The 21,333-nt window shown below is 40.1% G+C and overlaps 1 protein-coding gene across 1 annotated transcript in view; it reads left to right on the top strand.

Annotated features, from left to right (window-relative positions):
- Window positions 1–17,714, top strand: part of Ptp99A (Protein tyrosine phosphatase 99A) — a 1,440,930-nt gene extending 1,423,216 nt beyond the window's left edge. The window contains exon 22 of the mRNA XM_071662728.1: window positions 14,178–17,714. Within this exon, the coding sequence (XP_071518829.1) occupies window positions 14,178–14,537 (360 nt within the window). The 3' untranslated portion in view covers window positions 14,538–17,714. The remainder of the gene's footprint in view (window positions 1–14,177) is intronic.
- The last annotated feature ends 3,619 nt before the right edge of the window (window positions 17,715–21,333 follow it).

The raw sequence follows: 21,333 nt of genomic DNA, 5'->3' as shown, positions 1-21,333 counted from the left end.
TTTTGCAGGGAAGTTTTGCAAATGACTGGGAGATGTAGAGAAGAAAGCAGCAGCAGACGTAAAAAAGACAAATGAGAGTTTGGGTGAGAGAGTATCATTAAATTTTAGGGAGAATAAAAAGATGTTTTGGAAGGAGGTAAATAAAGTGTATATGACAAGAGAACAAATGGGAACATGGGTGAAGGAGGCAAATGGGGAGGTAATAACAAGTAGTGATGAAGTGAGAAGGTGGAGTGAGTATTTTGAAGGTTTATTAAATGTGTTTCATGATAGAGTGGCAGATATAGGGTGTTTGGGTCAGGGTTGTGTGCGAAATGAGAGGGTCAGGGAGAATTGTTTGGTAAACAGAGAAGAGAGTGCGAAATGAGAGGGTCAGGGAGAATGGTTTGGTAAACAGAGAAGAGAAAGTCAAAGCTTTGCTGAAGATGAAAGCTGGCATAGCGGAAGGTTTGGATGGTATTGTAGTGGAATTTATTAAAAAGGGGATGACTGTGTTGATTGGTTGGTAAAGATAATCATTGTATGTATGGATCATGTTGAAGTGCCTGAGGATTGGCGGAATGCATGCATAGTGCCATTGTACAAAGGCAAAGAGGATAGGTGAGTGTTCAAACTACAGAGGCATAAGTTTATTGAGTATTCCTGGGAAATTATATGGGAGGGTATTGATTGAGAGGGTAAAGGCATGTACAGAGCATCAGATTGGGGAAGAGCAGTGTGGTTTCAGAAGTGGTAGAGGATGTGTGGATCAGGTGTTTGCTTTGAAGAATGTATATCAGAAATACTTAGAAAAACAGATGAATTTGTATGTAGAATTTATGGCTCTGGAGAAGGCATATGATAGGGTTCATAGACATGCAATCTGGAAGATATTAAATGTATATGGTGTGGGAGGTAAGTTGCTAGAAGCAGTGAAAAGTTTTTACCAAGTATATAAGGCATCTGAACGAGTAGGTAGAAAGTGATCGGTTCCCAGTGAATGTCACTTTATGGCAGGGGATGCATGATATCTTCATGATTGTTTAATTTGTTTATGGATGGGGGTGGTTAGGGAAGTGAATGCAAGAGTTTTGGAGAGATGGGCAAGAATGCAGTCCTGTTGTGGATGAGAGGGCTTGGGAAGTGAGTCAGTTTTTGTTCACTTATGATACAGCACTGGTGGCTGATTCAGGTGTGAAACTGAATAAGAGCAAGGTTATTCGGTACAGTAAGATTGAGAAGCAAGTTAATTAGGAGGTAAGTTTGATTGGAGCAAAATTGGAGGAAGTGAAGTGTTTTAGATATCTGGGAGTGGACTTAGCAGCAGATGGAACCATGGAAGTGGAAGTGAGTCACAGGGTGGGGGAGGGGATGAAGATTCCAGAAGCATTGAAGAGTGTGTGGAAGGCGAGAACATTATCTCGGAGAGCAAATATGGGTATGTTTGAAGGAATAGTTGTTCCAACAATGTTATATGGTTGTGAGGCATGAGCTATAAATAGGGTTTTGCAGAGGAGGGTAGATGTGTTGGAAATGAAATGTATGAGGACAATATGTGGCATGAGGTGGTTTGATCGAGTAAGTAATGAAAGGGTAAGAGAGATGTGTGGTAATAAAAAGAGTGTGGTTGAGAGAGCAGAAGAGGATGTGTTGAAATGGTTTGGACACATGGAGAGAATGAGTGAGGAAAGATTGACAAAGAGGATATATGTGTCAGAGATGAAGGGAAGAAGGAGAAGCGGGAGACCAAATTGAAAGTAGAAGGATGGAGTGAAGAAGATTATGAGTAACCAGGGCTTGAACATACAGGAGGGTGAAAGATTTGCAAGGAATAGAGTGAATTGGAACGATATGTTATACCGGGGTCGAAGTGCTGTCAATGGATTGAACCAGGGCATGGGAAGTGTCTGGGGTAAACCATGGAAAGGTGTATAGGGCCTGGATGTGGAAAGGAAGTTGTGGTTTCAGTGCATTACACATGACAGCTAGAGACTGAGTGTGAACGAACATGGCCTGTTTGTCTTTCCTTGGCACTATCTCACTGAAGAGAGAGAGGGGGTGGGGAATGCTGTTTCTTCTGTGGCAGGGTGGTGACAGGAATGAATGAAGGCAACAAGTATGAATATGTACATGTGTATATATATGTTTATGTCTGTGTATGTAAATGTATGTATACGTGCGTATGTGGGTGTTTATGTATATATATGTGTATATGAGTGGTTGGGCCATTCTTCATCTGTTTTCTTGCTCTACCTCGCTGACATGGGAAACAGCGCTTAAGTATGATATATGTTATATATATTCATTTATCATACTTAATCGCCATCTCCCATGTTCGAGAGGTTGCACAAGGAAACAGACGAGGAATGGCCAATCTCACCCATCTACTCATATTTATACATAACACCCACACACGCACATGTACAAATTCATATGTGCTGCCTTTATCCTTTCACATTGCCACACATGAAATAGCATCCCCCCCAGCAAGGTAGTGCCAGAAACAGACAAAAAAGGCCACATTCATTCACACTCTATCTCTAGCTGTCATTTGTAATGCACTGAAACCACAGCTCCTTTTCCACATCCAGGTGCCACAGACCTTTCCATGGTTTACCCCAGATGCTTCACATGCCCCGGTTCAATCCATTGACAGCATGTTGAACCCGGTATACCACATTGGTCCGATTTCTTCCACAGCTTTCACCCATCCCCGGTCGTTCAAAATCTTTTTCACTCCATCCTTCCACCTCCAATTTGGTCTCCCACTTCTCCTTCCCTCCACTTCTGACACATATATCCTCTTTGTCAATCTTTTCTCACTCATTCTCTCCATGTGTTCAAACCATTTCAACACACCCTCTTCTGATTTCTCAACCACATTCTTTTTATTACCACACATCTTTCTTACCCTTTCATTATTTGCCCAATCAAACCACCTCATGCCACATAATGTCCCCAAACATTTCATTTTCAAAACATCCACCCTTTTCCTCATAATCCTATCTATAGCCCATGCCTCGCAACCATGTAACATTGTTGGAACCACTATTCCTTCAAAAATACCCATTTTTGATCTCCGAGATAACATTCTCGCCTTCTGCACATTCTTCAACCCTCCCAGAACCTTCGCCCCCTCCCCCACTCTGTGACACTTCCGCTTCTGTTCCATCCGCTGCCAAGTCCACTCCCAGATATCTAAAACACTTCATTTCCTCCAGTTTTTCTCCATTCAAACTTACCTCCTATTTAACATGTCCCTCAACCCTACAGAACCTAACAACCATGCTCTTATTCACATTTACTCTCAACTTTCTACTTTCACACACTTTACCAAACTCAGTCACCAACTTCTGCAGTTTCTCACCCAAATCAGCCACCAGTGCTGTATCATCAGCGAACAACAACTGACTCACTTCCCAGGCCCCTTCATACAGAACAGACTGCATACTTACCTCTCTCTCCAAAACTCTTGCATTCATTTCCCTAACAACCCCATCCATAAACAAATCAAACAACTATGAAAACATCACACACCCCTGCCACAAACCAATATTCATTGGGAACTAATCACTTTCCTCTCTTCCTACTCATACACATGCCTTACATCCTTAGTAAAAACTTTTCACTGCTTCTAGCAACTTCCCTCCTACACCATACACTTACTCTTAAAACCTTTCACAAAGCATCTCTATGAACCCTATCATATGCCCTCTCCAGATACATAAATGCCACAAACAAATCCATCTGTTCAAAGCAAACACCTGATCCACACAACCTCTACCACTTTTGAAACCACACTGCCCTTCCCCAGTCTGATGCTCTCTACATGCCTTTACCCTTCCATATGATTTATCCCAGGAATACTCAACAAACTTATGCCTCTATAATTTGAACACTCAGCTTTATCCCCTTTGCCTTTGTACAATGGCCCTATGCATGCATTCTACCAGTCCTCAGGCACTTCACCATGATCTATACATACATTGAATATCCTTACCAACCAATCAACAACACAGTCCTTGGGGATTGGTGAGAAAGAATATTCCCACGTATTCCCTGCTTGCTGTAGAAGATGATTAAAAGGGGAGGGAGCGGGTGGGCTGGAAATCCTCCCCTCCCATTTTTACTTTTCTAAAAGAAGGAACAGAGAAGGGGGGCCAAGTGAGGATAGTCCTTCTAAGGCTCGTTCCTTTGTTCTTAATGCTACCTCGCTGACGTGGGAAATGATGAATGTATGAAAATATATATTTATTTCTTTATTATACTTTGACGCTGTCTCCCGCGTTAGCGAGGTAGCGCTAGGAAACAGACAAAAGGATGGTTAAACCCACCCATACATGAATGCCCACGCATGCACATATACCTACTTATACATTTCAAAGTATACATACACATACATATACATATATACACATGTACATATTCATACGTGCTGCCTTCATCCATTCCTGCTGCCACCCCACCACACATGAAAAACAGCACCCCCCTCCCCCCTCGAGTGCAAGAGGTAGCGCCAGGAAACGACAACAAAGGCCACATTCGTTCACACTCAATCTCTAGCTGTCATGTGTAATGCACCAAAACCACAGCTCCCTCTCCACATCCACACCTCACAAAACTTTCCATGGATTACCTTAGACACTTCACATGCCTTGGTTCAATCCATTGACTGCACGTCAACCCCGGTATACCACATCATTCCAATTCATTCTATTCCTTGCACGCCTTTCACCCTCCTGTATGTTTCAAGATCTTTTTCACTCCATCCTTCCACCTCCAATTTGGTCTCCCACTTCTCATTCCCTCCAACTTTGACACATATATCCTCTTTGTCAGTCTTTCCTCAGTCATTCTATCTCTGTGACCAAACCATTTAACCATTTCAATACACCCTCTTCTGCTCTCTCAACCACACTCTTTTTATTACCACACATCTCTCTCATCCTTTCATTACTTACATGATCAAACCACCTCACACCACATAGTCCTCAAACATCTCATTTCCAACACATCCACCCTCCTCTGCACAACCCTATTTATGGCCCATGCCTCACAACCATATAACTTTGTTGGAACTACTGTTCCTTCAAACATACCCATTTTTGCTCATTTTTGCTCCCTGAGATAATGTTTTCACCTTCCACACATTCTTCAAAGCTCCAAGAACCTTTGTCCCCTCCCCCACCCTATGACTCACTTCCGCTTCCATGGTTCCATCCATTGCCAAATCCACTCCCAGATATCTAAAACGACTCGCTTCCTCCTGTTTTTCTCCATTCAGACTTCCCAATTTACTTGTCCCTCAACCCTACTGAACCTAATAATCTTGCTCTTATTCACATTTACTCTCAGCTTTCTTCTTTCACACACTACCAAACTCAGTCACCAACTTCTGCAGTTTCTCACCCGAATCGGCCACCAGCACTGTATCATCAATGAACATCAACTGACTCACTTCCCAAACCCTTTCATCCATGACAGACTGCATACTTGCCCCTCTCTCCAAAACTCTTGCATTCACCTCCCTAACAACCCCATCCATAAACAAATTAAACAACCATGGAGACATCACACACCCCTGCCACATACCAACATTCACTGGGAACCACTCACTTTCCTCTCTTCCTACTCATACACATGCCTTATATCCTCGATAAAAGCTTTTCACTGCTTCTAGCAACTTACCTCCCACACCATATACTCTTAATACCTTCCACAGAGCATCTCTATCAACTCTATCATATGCCTTTTCCAGATCCATAAATGCTACATACAAATCCATCTGCTTTTCTAAGTATTTCTCACATACATTCTTCAAAGCAAACACCTGATTCACACATCCTTTACCACTTCTGAAACCACACTGCTCCTCCCCAATCTGATGCTCTGTACATGCCTTTACCCTCTCAATCAATACGCTCCCATATAATTTCCCAGGAATACTCAACAAACTTATACCTCTGTAATTTGAACACTCACCTTTATTCCCTTTGCGTTTGTACAATGGCACTATATGTGCATTCCGCCAATCCTCAGGCACTTCCCATGAACTGTAAATACATTGAATATCCTCAACAACAACACAGTCACCCCCTTTTTTAATAAATTCCCCAGCAATACCATCCAAATCCGCCGCCTTCCTGGCTTTCATTTTCTGCAAAGCTTTCATTACCTCTGCTCTGTTTACCAAATCATTCTGTGTAACCCTCTCACTTCACACACCACCTCAAGCAAAACACCCTATATCTCCCACTCTATCATCACACATATTCAACAGACCTTCAAAATACTCACTCCATCTCCCTCTCACTTCACTACTACTTGTTATTACCACCCCATTTGCCCCCTTCACCCATGTTCCCACTCGTTCTCTTGTCTTACGCACTTTATTTACCTCCTTCCAAATCATCTCATTTTCCCTAAAATTTAATGATGCTCTCTCACCCCAACTCTCGTTTGCCCTCTTTTTCCCCTCTTGCACCTTTCTCTTGACCTCTAGCCTCTTTCTTTTATACATCTCCCAGTCATTTGCACTATTTACCTGCAGAAATTGTCCAAACTCTCTCTTCACTTTCACTAACAATATTACTTTTTCATCTCACCACTCACTACCCTTTCTAATCTGCCCCCCTCCCACCTTTCTCATGCCACAGGCATCTTTTGCACAAGCCATCACTGCTTCCCTAAATACATCCCATTCCTCCCCCACTCCCCTTATGTCATTTGCTCTCACTTTTCTCCATTCTGCACTCAATCTCTTCTGGTACTTCCTCACACAAGTCTCCTTTCCAAGCTCACTTACTTTCACCACTCTCTTCACCCCATCATTCTCTCCTCTTTTCTGAAAACCTCTAAAAATCTTCACTTTTGCCTCCACAAGATAATGATCAGACATCCCTCCAGTTGCCCCTCTTATCACATTAATATCCAAAAGTCTCTTTTTCACCTGCCTGTCAATTAACACGTAGTTCAATAGCCCTCTCAGGCCATCTCTCCTACTTACATACGTATACTTATGTATATCTTTCTTTTTAAACCAGGTATTCCCAATCACCAGTCCTTTTTCAGGACACAAATCTACAAGCTCTTAACCATTTCCATTTACAACACTGAATACCTCATGTACTCCCGTTCCCTTTAGTCGCCTTCTACGACACGCGGGAATGCGTGGGAAGTATTCTTTCTTCTTTATCCTCTGCAGAATATGGCGTAAAAATGCTCCCCTGCTTGTATTTAACTTTCTATAAAGGGAAACAGAAGGAGGAGTCGTGTGGGGAGTGCTCATTCTCCTCGAAAGCTCAGATTGGGGTGTTTGAATGTGTGTGGATGTAACCAAGATGAGAAAAAAGGAGAGATAGGTAGTGTGTTTAAGTAAAGGAACCTGGATGTTTTGGATCTGAATGAAATGAAGCTCAAGGGTAAAGGGGAAGAGTGGTTTGGGAATGTCTTGGGAGTAAAATCAGGGGTTGGTGAGAGAACAAGAGCAATGTAAGGAGTAGCACTACTCCTGAAGCAGGAGTTGTGGGAGTCTGTGATAGAGTGTAAGAAAGTAAGCTCTAGATTGATATGGGTAAAACTGAAAGTGGATGGAGAGTGATGGTAACTATTGGTGCCCATGCACCTGGGATGAGAAGAAAGATCATGAGAGGCAAGTGTTGTGGGAGCAGCTGAGTGAATGTGTTAGCAGTTTTGATGCACGAAGAGTTTGTAGATTTGTGTGCTGAAAAAGGACTGGTGATTGGGAATACCTGGTTTAAAAAGAGAGATAGACATTAGTATAAGTATGTAAGTAGGAGAGATGGTCAGAGAGCATTATTGGACTACGTGTTGATTGATAGGCGCAAGAAAGAGACTTTTGGATGTTAATGTGCTGAGAGGGGCAACTGGAGGGATGTCTGATCATTATCATGTGGAGGTGAAGGTGAAGATATGTAGAGGCTTTCAGAAAAGAAGAGAAAATAATGGGATGAAGAGCTTGGAGAGAGTAAGTGAGCTTGGAAAGGAGATTTGTGTGAGGAAGTACCAGGAGAGATTGAGTGCAGAATGGAAAAAGGTGAGAGCAAATGACATAAAGGGAGTGGGGGAGGATGTATTTAGGGAAGCACTGATGGCTTATGCAAAAGATGCTTGTGGCATGAGAAATGTAGGAGGTGGGCCGATCAGACAGGTGGTGATTAGTGTGTGGTGGGATGAAGAAGTAAGATTGTTAGTGAAAGAGAAGAGAGAGGCTTTCAGACAATTTTTGCAGGGAAATACTGCAAATGACTGGGAGATGTATAAACAAAAGAGGCAAGAGGTTAAGAGAAAGGTGCAAGAGGGGAAAAAGAGGGCAAATGAGAATAGGTGTGAGAGAGCATCATTAAATTTTAGGGAAAATAAAAAGATGATTTGGATGGAGGTAAATAAAGTGCATAAGACAAGAGAACAAATGGGAACATCGGTGAAGGGGGCAAATGAGGAGGTAATAACATGTAGTGGTGAAGTGAGAAGGAGGTGGAGTAATTATTTTGTAGGTTTGTTGAATGTTTTAGATGATAGAGTGGCAGATATACAGTGTTTTGGTCGAGGTGGTGTGCGAAGTGAGAGGGTCAGGGAGAATGGTTTGGTAAACAGAGAAGAGGTGGTGAAAGCTTTGCGGAACATGAAAGCCAGCAAGGTGGCGGGCTTGGATGGTATTGCAGTGGAATTTATTAAAAAAAGGGAGTGACTGTTTTGTTGACTGGTTGGTAAGGATATTCAAAGTTTGTATGGTTCATGGTGGAGTGCCGGAGGAGGACTGGCAGAATGCATGCATAGTGCCATTGTACAAAGGCAAAGGGGATAAAGGTGAGTGTTCAGATTACAGAGGTATAAGTTTGTTGAGTATTCCTGGTAAATTATATGGGAAGGTATTGATTGAGAGGGTAAAGGCATGTACAGAGCATCAGATTGGGGAATAGGAGTGTGGTAGAAATGGTAAAGGATGTGTGGACCAGGTGTTTGCTTTGAAGAATGTATGTGAGATATACTTAGAAAAACAAATGGATTTCCATGTAACATTTATGGATATGGAGAAGGCATATGATAGAGTTGATGGAGATACTCTGTGGAAGGCATTAAGATTATATGATGTGGGAGGTAAATTGCTAGAAGCAGTGAAAAGTTTATATCAAAGGCATATGTATGAGTAGGAAAAGAGGAAAGTGATTGGTTCCCACTGAATGTTGGTTTGCAGCAGGGGTGTGTGATATGTCCATGGTTGTTTAATTTGTTAATGGATGGGGTTGTTAGGGAGGTGAATGTAAGAGTTTTGGAGAGAATGGCAAGTACACAGTCTGTTGTGGATGAGAGGGCTTAGGAAGCGAGTCAGTTTTTGTTCGTTGATGATACTGTGCTGGTGGCTACTTCGAGTGAGAAACTGCAAAATTTGGTGACTGAGTTTGGTAAAGTGTGTGAAAGAAGGAAGCTGAGAGTAAATGTGAATAAGAGCAAGGTTATTAGGTTCAGTAGGGGTGAGGGACAAGTAAATTGGGAGGTAAGTTTGAATGGAGGAAGTGAAGTGTTTTAGATATGTGGGAGTGGATTTAGCTGCGGTAGGAACCATGGAAGCAGAAGTGAGTCACTGGGTGGGGGAGGGGGGCAAAGGTTCTGGGAGCGTTGAAGATTGTGTGGAAGGGGAGAACGGTATCTCACAGAGTAAAAATGGGTATGTTTTAAGGAATAGTGGTTCCAGCAATGTTATATGGTTGCAAGGCATGGGCTGTAGAATGTGTTGTGCGGAGGAGAGTGGATGTGTTGGAAATGAGATGTTTGAGGACAATATGTGGTGTGAGGTGGTTTGATCGATTAAGTAATGAAAGGGTAAAAGAAATGTGTGGTAATAAAAAGAGTGTGGTTGAGAGAGCTGATGAGGGTGTTTTGAAATGGTTTGGTCACAGTCTTTCCTCACATGGTCATATATTTTTTTTTTTTCATACTATTCGCCATTTCCCGCATTAGCGAGGTAGCGTTAAGAACAAAGGACTGGGCCTTTGAGGGAATATCCTCACCTGGCCCCCTTCTCTGTTCCTTCTTTTGGAAAATTAAAAAAAAAACGAGAGGGGAGGATTTCCAGCCCCCTGCTCCCTCCCCTTTTAGTCGCCTTCTACGACACGCAGGGAATACGTGGGAAGTATTCTTTCTCCCCATCCCCAGGGATAATGGTCATATATATATATATATATATATATATATATATATATATATTATATATATATATATTTATTTATTTATTACACTTTGTTGCTGTTTCCCACATTAGCGAGGTAGCGCAAGGAAACAGATGAAAGAATGGCCCAACCCACCCATATATATACACATCTTCCGTAAGGCTTTCACTACCTCTTCTTTGTTTACCAAATCATTCTCCATGACCCTCTCACTTTGCACACCACCTTGACCAAAACACCATATATCTCCCACTCTATCATCATTCAAAATACTCACTCCATCTCCCTCTCACTTCACTACTACTTGCTATTACCTCCCCATTTGCCCCCTACACTGATGTTCCCATTTGTTCTCTTGTCGTATGCACTTTATTTAACTCCTTCCAAAACTTTTTTTTATTTATTTTATTTATTTATTTACTATACTTTGTCGCTGTGTCCCGCGTTAGCGAGGTAGCGCAAGGAAATAGATGAAAGATGGCCCAACCCACCCTCATACATATGTATATACAAACACATCCACACACGCACATATACATTCTTATACATTTCAATGTATACATGTATATAAATACACAGACATATACATATATACACATGTACGTAATTCATATTTGCTGCCTTTATTCATTCCCATCGCTACCCCTCCACACATGAAATGAAATGACAACCCCCTCCCCCTGCACGCGCCCGAGGTAGCACTAGGAAAAGACATCAAAGGCCACATTCGTTCACACTCAGTCTCTAGCTGTCATGTATAATGCACCGAAACCACAGCTCCCTTTCCACGTCCAGGTCCCACAAAACTTTCCATGGTTTATCCCAGACGCTTCACATGCCCTGGTTCAATCCATTTACAGCATGTTGACCCCGATATACCACATCGCTCCAATTCACTCTATTCTTTGCACGTCTTTCACCTTTCTGCATGTTCAGGCCCCAATCGCTCAAAATCTTTTTGACTCCATCCATCTACCTCCAATTTGGTCTCCCACTTTTCCTCGTTCCCTCTATCTCTGACACATATATCCTCCTTGTTAATCTTTCCTCACTCATTCTTTCCATGTGACCAAACCATTTCAATACACCCTCTTCTGCTCTCTCAACCACACTCATTTTATTACCACACCTCTCTTACCCTTTCATTACTTACTCGATCAAACCACCTCACACCACATATTGTCCTCAAACATCTCATTTCCAACACATCCACCCTCCTCCGCACAACCCTATCTATAGCCTCTACCTCACAACCATGTAATATTGTTGGAACCACTATTCCTTCAAACATACCCATTTTTGCTTTCCGAGATAATATTCTTGCCTTCCACACATTTTTCAACGCTCCCAGAACGTTTGCCCCCTCCCCACCCTGTGACTCACTGCCGCTTCCATGGTTCCATCCGCTGCCAAATCCACTCCCAGATATTTAAAACATTCACTTCGTCCAGTTTTTCTTCATTCAGACTTACCTCTCAATTGACTTGTCCCTGTACCCTACTGTACCTAATAACATTGCTCCTATTCACATTTACTCTCAGCTTTCTTCTTTCACACTTTACCAAACTCAGTCACCAACTTCTGCAGTTTCTCACCTGAATCAGCCACCAGCGCTGTATCATCAGCGAACAAAACTGACTCAGTTCCCAAGCCCTCTCATCCACAACAGACTGTATACTTGCCCCTCTCCAAAACTCTTGCATTCACCGCCCTAACAACCCCACCCATATTAAACAACCATGGAGACATTACGTACCCCTGCCTCAAACCGACATTCACTGAGAACCAATCACTTTCCTCTTTTCCTACACATACACATGCCTTACAACCTTGATAAAAACTTTTCACTGCTTCCAGCAACTTGCATCTCTATCAACTCTTATCATATGCCTTCTCCAGATCCATAAATGCTACGTACAAATCCATTTGTCTTTCCAGGTATTTCTCACATACATTCTTCAAAGCGAACACCTGATCCATACATCCTCTACCACTTCTGAAACCACACTGCTCTTCCCCAATCTGATGCTCTGTACATGTCTTCACCCTCTCAATCAATACCCTTCCATATAATGTCCCAGGAATACTCAACAAACGTATACCTTTGTACTCGAGCACTCACCTTTATGCCCTTTGCCTTTGTACAATTGCACTATGCATGCATTCCACCAATCCTGAGGCACTTCACCATGAGCCATACATACAATGAAAATCCTCACTAACCAATCAACAACACAGTCACCCCCTTTTTTGATAAATTCCACTGCAATACCATCCAAACCTGCTGCCTTGCCGGCTTTCATCTTCCGCAAAGCTTTCACTACCTCTTCTCTGTTTACCAAATCATTCTCCCTAACCCTCTCACTTCGCACACCACCTTGACCAAAACAACCTATATCTGCCACTCTATCATCTAACACATTCAACAAACCTTCAAAATACTCACTCCATTTCTTTCTCACATCACCACTACTTGTTATTACCTCCCCATTAGCCCCCATTCACCGATGTTCCCATTTGTCCTCTTGTCTCATGCACTTTATTTACCTCCTTCCAAAACATCTTTTTATTCTCCCCAAAATTTAATGATACTCTCTAACCCCAACTCTCATTTGCCCTCTTTTTCACCTCTTGCACATTTCTCGTGACCTCCTGCCTCTTTCTTTAATACATCTCCCAGTCATTTGCACTATTTCCCTGCAAAAATCATCAAAATGCCTCTCTCTCTTCTCTTTCACTAATAATCTTACTTCTTCATGCCACCACTCACTACCCTTTCTAATCTGCCCACCTCCCACGCTTCTTATGTCACAAGCTTCTTTTATGCAAGCCATCACTGCTTCCCAAAATACATCCCATTTCCTCCCCCACTCCCCTTATTATTATTATAATACTTATAATATTTTAATTTGATACTTATATTATTATAATACTTTGTGATCAAGTATAATAATAATGATAATATACTTGCAAACATACATGCACATAATTATACATATTTTCAAACTTGCTCACTTTCATCCATTCCTGACGTCATCCCTCTCCTTGTAAATCACAACATTCATTCCACTTTTCTTTTGTGATTTTTACCTCCCTCCATGTGAATCTTAACATTCATCCCATTTCTTCTCTTATTAATTCAAAATTGAAAATTAAATTTCACATTTTTTAGCCAATTACCTATAGAGGAAGACACCCTCAGGCACACTCCATTCATTCTCATTACTCTCAAAGGCTTATGTCATCCTTTTGTCCCTTCTTCCTTTGAAGATAAACAGGAAGCTTAGTAGAATTCCCCCTTGCCCACTTATATTTGTCTGAGTGATTACCATAACCTACTTGTTGTTCTCTGTTTATGCAGTACAAGGAGAGAATTCTACACATAAGGGGCTCCATCTCTTAAAGCATCTTGGAATGCACTTACAATTACTTCTCAAGCTTTCCCATACTCTCACAACTCCTGTACCGTAGATGTATATCTATACATCCTCGGTAACTTATTTAGCTAGTTTCTAACTATATACTCCTTTCAGATGTTTAACTGTGATGAGCTGCTAAGTATTACTTTCACCAAATCTGTTAAGAAACTTTAGCATTGTAATCATATCTCCTTTCCTTCTCATTTCCAACATTGGTAGTTCCTTTTTGTGTGTCTTGGTTCCCAGACTTTAGATACACAATTTGTTTCATGCCACTGGGCCTTCTCTAACAGAGCATTATGTCATCTTAAGTAGGATGGCCAGCCCAATTATGCATATGCATATTCTGATGTGTGCTGAAAGTACTTTTCAGAGCTTAGCCAGAAATTAAACAAGAAATGCTGTAGAAAATAAATGTGGAAGTACATGTAGATGAATGGAATTTGTTGAGTGATGAGAATGAGGATGCAGCTATGTAAAGATGTATTCAAGACAAGAAAGTTTGTTTGGGCCTGATGAGTTAAGAATTTCCTCCCCATATTGCACAATTTTTTGTTAGTTACCAACTGATTTTTTCCTTTATTTGCAGGATGATATTTTGTTTGTTTATCGAGCGATGGAGTCATACATAGCAAGTGAAGGTAGCCATAGTGGTAGCAGTAGTGACATGGCTGGTCTTAATGATCCCATCATCGCCATGCCTCCTGTTACAACCATAACGCCCTTAGCGCCAGTTACACCTAAGGCTCCCCCTTCTCCCCTTCCCATAACCTCCCCACCCCCTACTCCATCAGCCCCAACTTTACCCACCGTTAGTACACCTCCCAGTACCTGTGCAAATGGTCAGGTGCCCTCCAATGGACATGCAACATTAACTGGCAATGGCACCATCAGAGCTCCCCCAGAAGATGTGGATACACTACAAACAACAGACATCCCTCCAGTTTGAGTGAATTTATTTTTACAGTTGTGTCAAAACACATTATTCCTAATACATAGTGGTGCATTATTGTGAGATAAAAAATGAACTACTGCCAAGTTCTCGTCTTTTGCATACAGGCCAGTGTAAATATTAAATGAAACTAATGACTAATGTATGCGTTGACGTGAATTTAGAAAATGATAAGTTTGTATGAGACTGAGTGAAAGTTTATGGTAATGATTTAGTGAAGAGTCAAACATGACCTTATACATACATTTACTATCTTCAGTGAGCCCAATGATAATTCAGATGTGAGAGTGCAGGACTGTTACATGATACGGATTTTACAGTGAAAACACATCAAAGAATTTAATGTATTTTAATAAAAGACGTTAGGTGTAAGTGATGCATTCGTCCTGGAAATTAAAAAAGCAGTAAAATTCTTTTAGGTGCGCTGCCCCACAAACCACCGGTAACAGTAGCCAGTTTGTGTGTGAGGAACCTTGTGTCCTGCAGCTGCTGTTGCTACTTGCCTTTCTTTAATGCTTAAGGGCAACTATGTGCTGCTTTCCCAGACATCTGCTTTATGTAGAGTGTATAGCTAGTTCTCTAAATGAGGGGGTCTGTAATGTGGCCAACCCTGTCGTGTACAGAATGATTTTCATAGGTAATTTATCTGTGGTGTCTTTCATTTATTGTATTGGTACTTCTTTACATGCTGATTTATAGCTTACATTTTCTACATAAATGAATGAAGAGAGGGATGATATTCCCATGTGTAAAAGACATCTAGTCTAGTTATTGTAATTTAGAGAATAGATATTTTGATAAGGAGGTGCATTTGCATTGATTCCATAGTGCTCCTGAAAACATATTGTCTCACCAATATTTTTTTTCATATCTTATGACTGAAACTTTATATGAATTGTGAATTTTTTCTTTATTTTTTGAGAATTAAGTATTGCATGAGCAAGGCTCCGTGTTTTTATGTGTATTAATTTCTGCACATAGAACAAAATTAATGAATTGGGCATCCAGACAACATACAGATGGTCACCTAAGGCTTGGGGCTTTTATTTCTAAGCAATGTATTGAAAAAAGTGAAATAAAAGAGAATGGGTTCAATATACAAAATGTCATGTGATTGGAATTTTTGATGCATTTGTTCATGTTACCAATTACTCAGTGAAATTACTATTGAAAGTATAAAAATTATTAAAATCAAAACAGTCAAGAAATAGCATCTAGTAAGTATTGCTTTTCTTTGATAATCATATTAACTTTTCCAAAGTTTGGGAAGCTAAACAGACCTTGGGTGTTTTGTGAATTTCTCCATGTTTTCATAAAGTATATCTGATTTTTCCAAGAGTTGAATCATGATGTCTTCAGGTTACTGTTTGTAGTTAAAGTCTGGTTTGTCTCCATGAAGATTTGAAAATGTACACAAATAAATGACCAACCACTGCATTTTTGTGGCATTTTGATGAATAATTATAGCATTTACCATATAGTTCAACATGCTTTATGCTCATAGCCAATAAATTTTCATTAATTTTGCTTGGGATGCATTGACTTTGTTATACTAAACAATTCCAACCTTAAAAGAAAGCACAAATTTGTATTATAATGTTATTTGTCACTAAATTATCACTTTGCTTTATTAGATATGTAAAAGTTTGTGCTTTTAAAGTTTTAGATATATAATTTCACACGTGTCATTGTAAGGGTTGGATGCAAAAGTCATGCCAATGTTATTTGTCTAGAATACAGCATTGTAGAATCCATGAATACTGAGTACAAACCAAGGTTATGTTCATGTGTAATATTATTTAATTTTGTTTATGTTAGTAGACTTGAAAATAATATACTGCCAGTTCTCTTAAATAATTAACTCACTAAAGCACATAAAATGAAGTGAAACCATGTAAATATTACCATCAATTCTCGTTAACACTACTTTTTTGAAGTTAACTAGCACAAAAAGTTTTGTAAGTTAAACTTCAGTAATAATTTTCCAAGGAGCACACAAATTTTTGTGATTATAGTGTTAAAAGTGTTAGCATTAATGTAGCTATAGTAAACCAGTGAGTATAGCAAATATTTTATATGAAGTAAGATTAGATTAGCGAGGATTGGTGGTGTATTGCAGGACAGTGTTAAACTAACCTCAGGATTTCACATTTCCAGTGATTCACCAGCCCATCTAAACTGCACATTTGCCAACATTGAAAACACTTCATATGTGCCACAATACACATATAGTAAGACATTTTTTCTAAAGGTTATATGTTGCAATGTTGGCTGTCATACTCAACCAAAAGATAGTAAGATGAGAAATATGGACAGTATCTGAATACAGTTAAAATGTAAACATTATTCAATATTTGAATATGATTAGAATATTTATCAAGAATGTTCAGGGAAATTAATCTGATAGCATAATTCATTACCTTTATGATCTGTTACCACTTACTTTCAGCAATGGATCATCAGTATTGATGACATTCCCACTAGTGTCTTGGATGCATTGACTATATAATCCATGAGCAGCAAGTTGTTTGTAGTAGGTGATGCTTCATATTTTAGAATTCCATTATTTTATCTTGTTATTCCTTGAAGCATATAATTTAAGCTGAGCTCAAAATTGATAATCATTATAGAATTGATACATCAGATAGTTTTATTCCTATTATCTGGCTTCTGATGATTCATGTCCGGGACTGCAATTCTTTGCTGTCATGTCCACCAGTAGATTTTTTACAATATTATTGCATGTGTCTTGGTCATGTCATAACGTCCCTTTTTTTCTTTTTTTTTTCAATTGCCCTTCCAAAGAATTATGGCATGTAAAAAGCATTTTGTATGTAAATATTTGTACAGATAGAATTTGTTAGAACTGTGTACCTCATGGCTTAATAAGTCTGTCTAGGCTGTGTGTGCAGAAACTTTAATATGATTATGCATTTAAGTTGATTTATAAATCCATAAACCCAATATTCTTCTGTACACAGTATATACAAAGTCTGCACCGGAGCCTGGCCATGAAAGATTACTCATGTGATTTAGACATAGCTTACTGTTCCTACTGTGTGTGTCTCGAGTAAACTGCTGGTGGCTGCCTAAGATGGCCAACACAGCTTACTCTGCCAGTCATTATATTGGATATAAAGGAGTTAATAAAAAGACCAATAAAGTGAGATGTAATTGTGTTTGTTATTGATCCTGCCTTATTTACCATGTATTTTCTTAAAAAATACATTTCTACTTTGATATCTCTGGTGTGGCATTCTCGATTTACCAAACCATTTTCCCTGACACTTCACACACCACCCCAGCCAAAACACCCTATATCTGCAACTCAATCATCAAACACATTCAACAAACCTTCAAAGTACTCACTCAATCTTCTCACTTCATCACTTCTTGTTATTACCTCCCCCACTTGCCCCCTTCACCAATGTTCCCATTTGTTCTTGTCTTATGTACATTATTTCTTCCAAAACATCTTTGTACTCTCTAATATTCAATAATACTCTCGCCCCAACTCTCATTTGCCCTCTCTTGCACCTCCTGCCACATTCTTTCATACATCTCCCAGTCATTTGCACTACTTCCTGCAAGTATCATCCAAACACCTCTCTCTTCTCTGTCACTAATATATATTGGAAAGGATCTCTATTGAGCATGTGATCAAGTATAAACCATATAACATTGTTGGAACTACCAATCATTCAAACATAACCATTTCTGCTCTCCAAGATAAAGAATGTCTGGAAAGAAAAGAATGTTATCACTCCCAGAACACTTGCGTCCTCCACCACCATGACTCACTTCTGCTTCCATAGATCCATTCACTGCTAAATCCACTCCCAGAAATCTAAAACACTTCACTTCCTCCAAATTTTCTCCATTCAAACTTACATCCCAGTTAACTTGTCCCTCAACCCTACTACTTGCTCTTATTCACATTTACTCTCAACTTTTTCCTTTCACAAACTTTTCCAAAGTCAGTCACCAACTCCTGCAGTTCACACTCAAATCAGCCACTAGAGCTGTATCATTGGCAAAGAATAACTGACTCACTTCCCAGACCCTCTCATCCCCAAGGGACTGCATAATCACCCCTCTCTCCATAACCTTTGCATTTACCTCCCTAACCATCCCATCCAAAAACAAACAACCATGGGGCCATCACACACCCCTGTCGTAAACCAACATTCACTGGAAACCAATCACTCTCCTCTCAACCTACTCATACACATACCTTACATCCTTGGTAAAAACTTTTCACTGCTTCTCGCAACTTACCTCCCACACCATATATTCTTAAGACCTTCCACAAAGCATCTCTATCAGTTATGTCATATGCCTTCTCCAGATCCATAAATGCTATAACCAAATCCATTTGTTTTTCAAAGTATTTCTCACATACATTCTTCAAAGCAAACACCTGATCCACACCTTATAGATCTGGAGAAGGCATATGATAAGGTTAATGGAGATGCTTTGTGGAGGGTTTTACGGGTATATGGTGTGGCAGGTGAGTTGCTGGAATCAGTGAAAAGTTTTTACCAAGAGTGTAAGGCATGTGTATGAAAGGGAGGATAGGGGAGGTGAGTGGTTCCTGGTGAATGTCAGTTTGTGGCAGGGGTGACCCCATGTTGTTTTATTTGCTTGTGGATGAGATAGTTAGGGGAAGTTAAATGCAAGAATTTTGGAGAGAGGGGCAAGTATGCAGACTTTTAGGGATGAGAGGGCCTGGGAAGTGAGTCTGTTTGCTGATGATGCAGCTCTGGTAGCTGATTCATGTGAGAAACTGCAGAAGGTGGTGACTGAGTATGGAAAAGTGTGTGAAAGTGTGAGAGCAAGGTTATTTGGTTCAGTAGGGTTTAGGAACAAGATAACTGGGATGTAAGTTTGAAAGAAAAAAAATTGAAGGAAAAAGTGTTTTAGATATCTAGGAGTGGACTTAGCAATGGCTGGAATCATGAAAGTGGAAGTAAGTCATAGGGTGGGGGAGGGGGTGAAGGTTCTGAAAGCAATGAAGAATGTGTGGAAAGAGAGTACGTTATCTCGGAGAGCAAAATTGGGCATGTTTGAAGGAATAGTAGTTCCAACAATGTTATGTGGTTGTGAGGCATGGGCTTTATATAAAGCTGTATGGAGGAGGGTGGATATATTGTAAATTAAATATCTGAGGACAATATGTGGTGTGAGGTGGTTTGATCATGTAAGTAATAAAAGGGTAAGAGAGATGTGTGGAAATAAAAAGAGTGTGGCTGAGAGTAGAAGAGGGTGTGTTGAAATGGTTTGGACACACACAGAGAATGAGAGGAAAGAATGTTGTCTTTTCCTAGCGTTGCCTCGTGCGCGTGTGGGGGAGGGGGTTGTCATTTCATGTGTGGTGGGGTGGCCACTGGAATGAATAAAGACAGCAAGTATGAATTATGTACATGGGTATATATGTATATGCCTGTGTACATTGAAATGTATACGTATGTATATGTGCATGGGTGGACATGCATGTATATACATGTGTATGTGAGTGGGTTGGGCCATTCTTGCGCTACCTCGCTAACGCGGAAGACAGCAACTAAGTATAATAAATACATAAATAAATACATATACATATCAACATATACATACACATAGACAGCAATTAAGTATAATAATAAAAAAAGCAATGAAAATATTTTCCTTATTAACTGAAATAATTATTATTACACCTTTCCCCAAAACAAGAAAAATTAAATGAAATATAATAATGCCAAATAAACTACACATTACTCATAGATATGCAAAGTACAAAGACTACTTTTACATCATACCTAACCAGGATCATGCTTACTCCTCTTCCCCATTTGTGCCCACTGCACTTCCTTCGGTTCAGCTCACCTACTGTTGATTCCTGGTGTCACAGAACCTTCTCCTTCATGACATATACCAGTTAGTTCATCATCATAAACACTGGCAAGTTTTAGAGAATTTGGGCTTTCTGCTGTCAATTGCAGTTGCTGTCTAATTCTCCTGTAAATCTGACCATCACTACTCTTAACCAAATATGATCTAGGAGCAAACAATATACCATTTTTTAACTCTTTACTTGTGCTGTCATTAATTCTAACCACATTTCCCTCTTCCAGTTCAGGCAATAGTTTAGAGCTTCTATCATCATGAAGTTTCTGCCTATCTTGTGAGTCTTGAAAAAGTTATCTAATAGTCAGTGGGTCTTGTGTCTGTGGTCATAACAAGGCCTTAGAAGTAACTGACTGGGACTTGCTGTCTCCACAACAGGAGTATTTCTACAATCCAGTGCTTAAATAAGGATCCTTGCCCTCTTTGACTGCCTTCTTTATCAGCTTCTTTACTGTCTACACTTTTTTCTGTCAAGCCATTACTTTTTGGATAATAAGAGTATGAAGTTGTGTGGTCTATTCCATATGACTTACAGAATTCTTTATATTCTACAGCTTTGAACTGTGGGACATTGTCACTGATAGTCTGAGGTGTTCCATGCCTAGCAAAATGATGCTTACAATATTTTACAATAGTACTGAAATGAGTATTTTCTAACAAGTCAAACTCAAAATAATTGCTGTAATCAACAAGCAACAGGTACCTCTTCCCTTTCATCTCAAATAAATCAGGTACAAGTTTTTGTCAAGGGAGATTAGGGACTTCAGGAGGCATCAATGGTTCCCTTGCTTGGTGGTTACTATAAGCATTACAGGTGTCACAAGCACTGATCATGTCCTTAAGTTCAGCTCCCATTCCAGGCCATTGCACAAGATCTCTCCCTATCCTTAGAGACTTTTCTATACCT

The sequence above is a fragment of the Panulirus ornatus genome, chromosome 1 (genome assembly GCF_036320965.1).
Source record: "Panulirus ornatus isolate Po-2019 chromosome 1, ASM3632096v1, whole genome shotgun sequence".
Taxonomy (NCBI): domain Eukaryota; kingdom Metazoa; phylum Arthropoda; class Malacostraca; order Decapoda; family Palinuridae; genus Panulirus; species Panulirus ornatus.
Note: the sequence above shows the minus strand (reverse complement) of the source record. Positions and strands in the feature narration are given on the sequence as shown.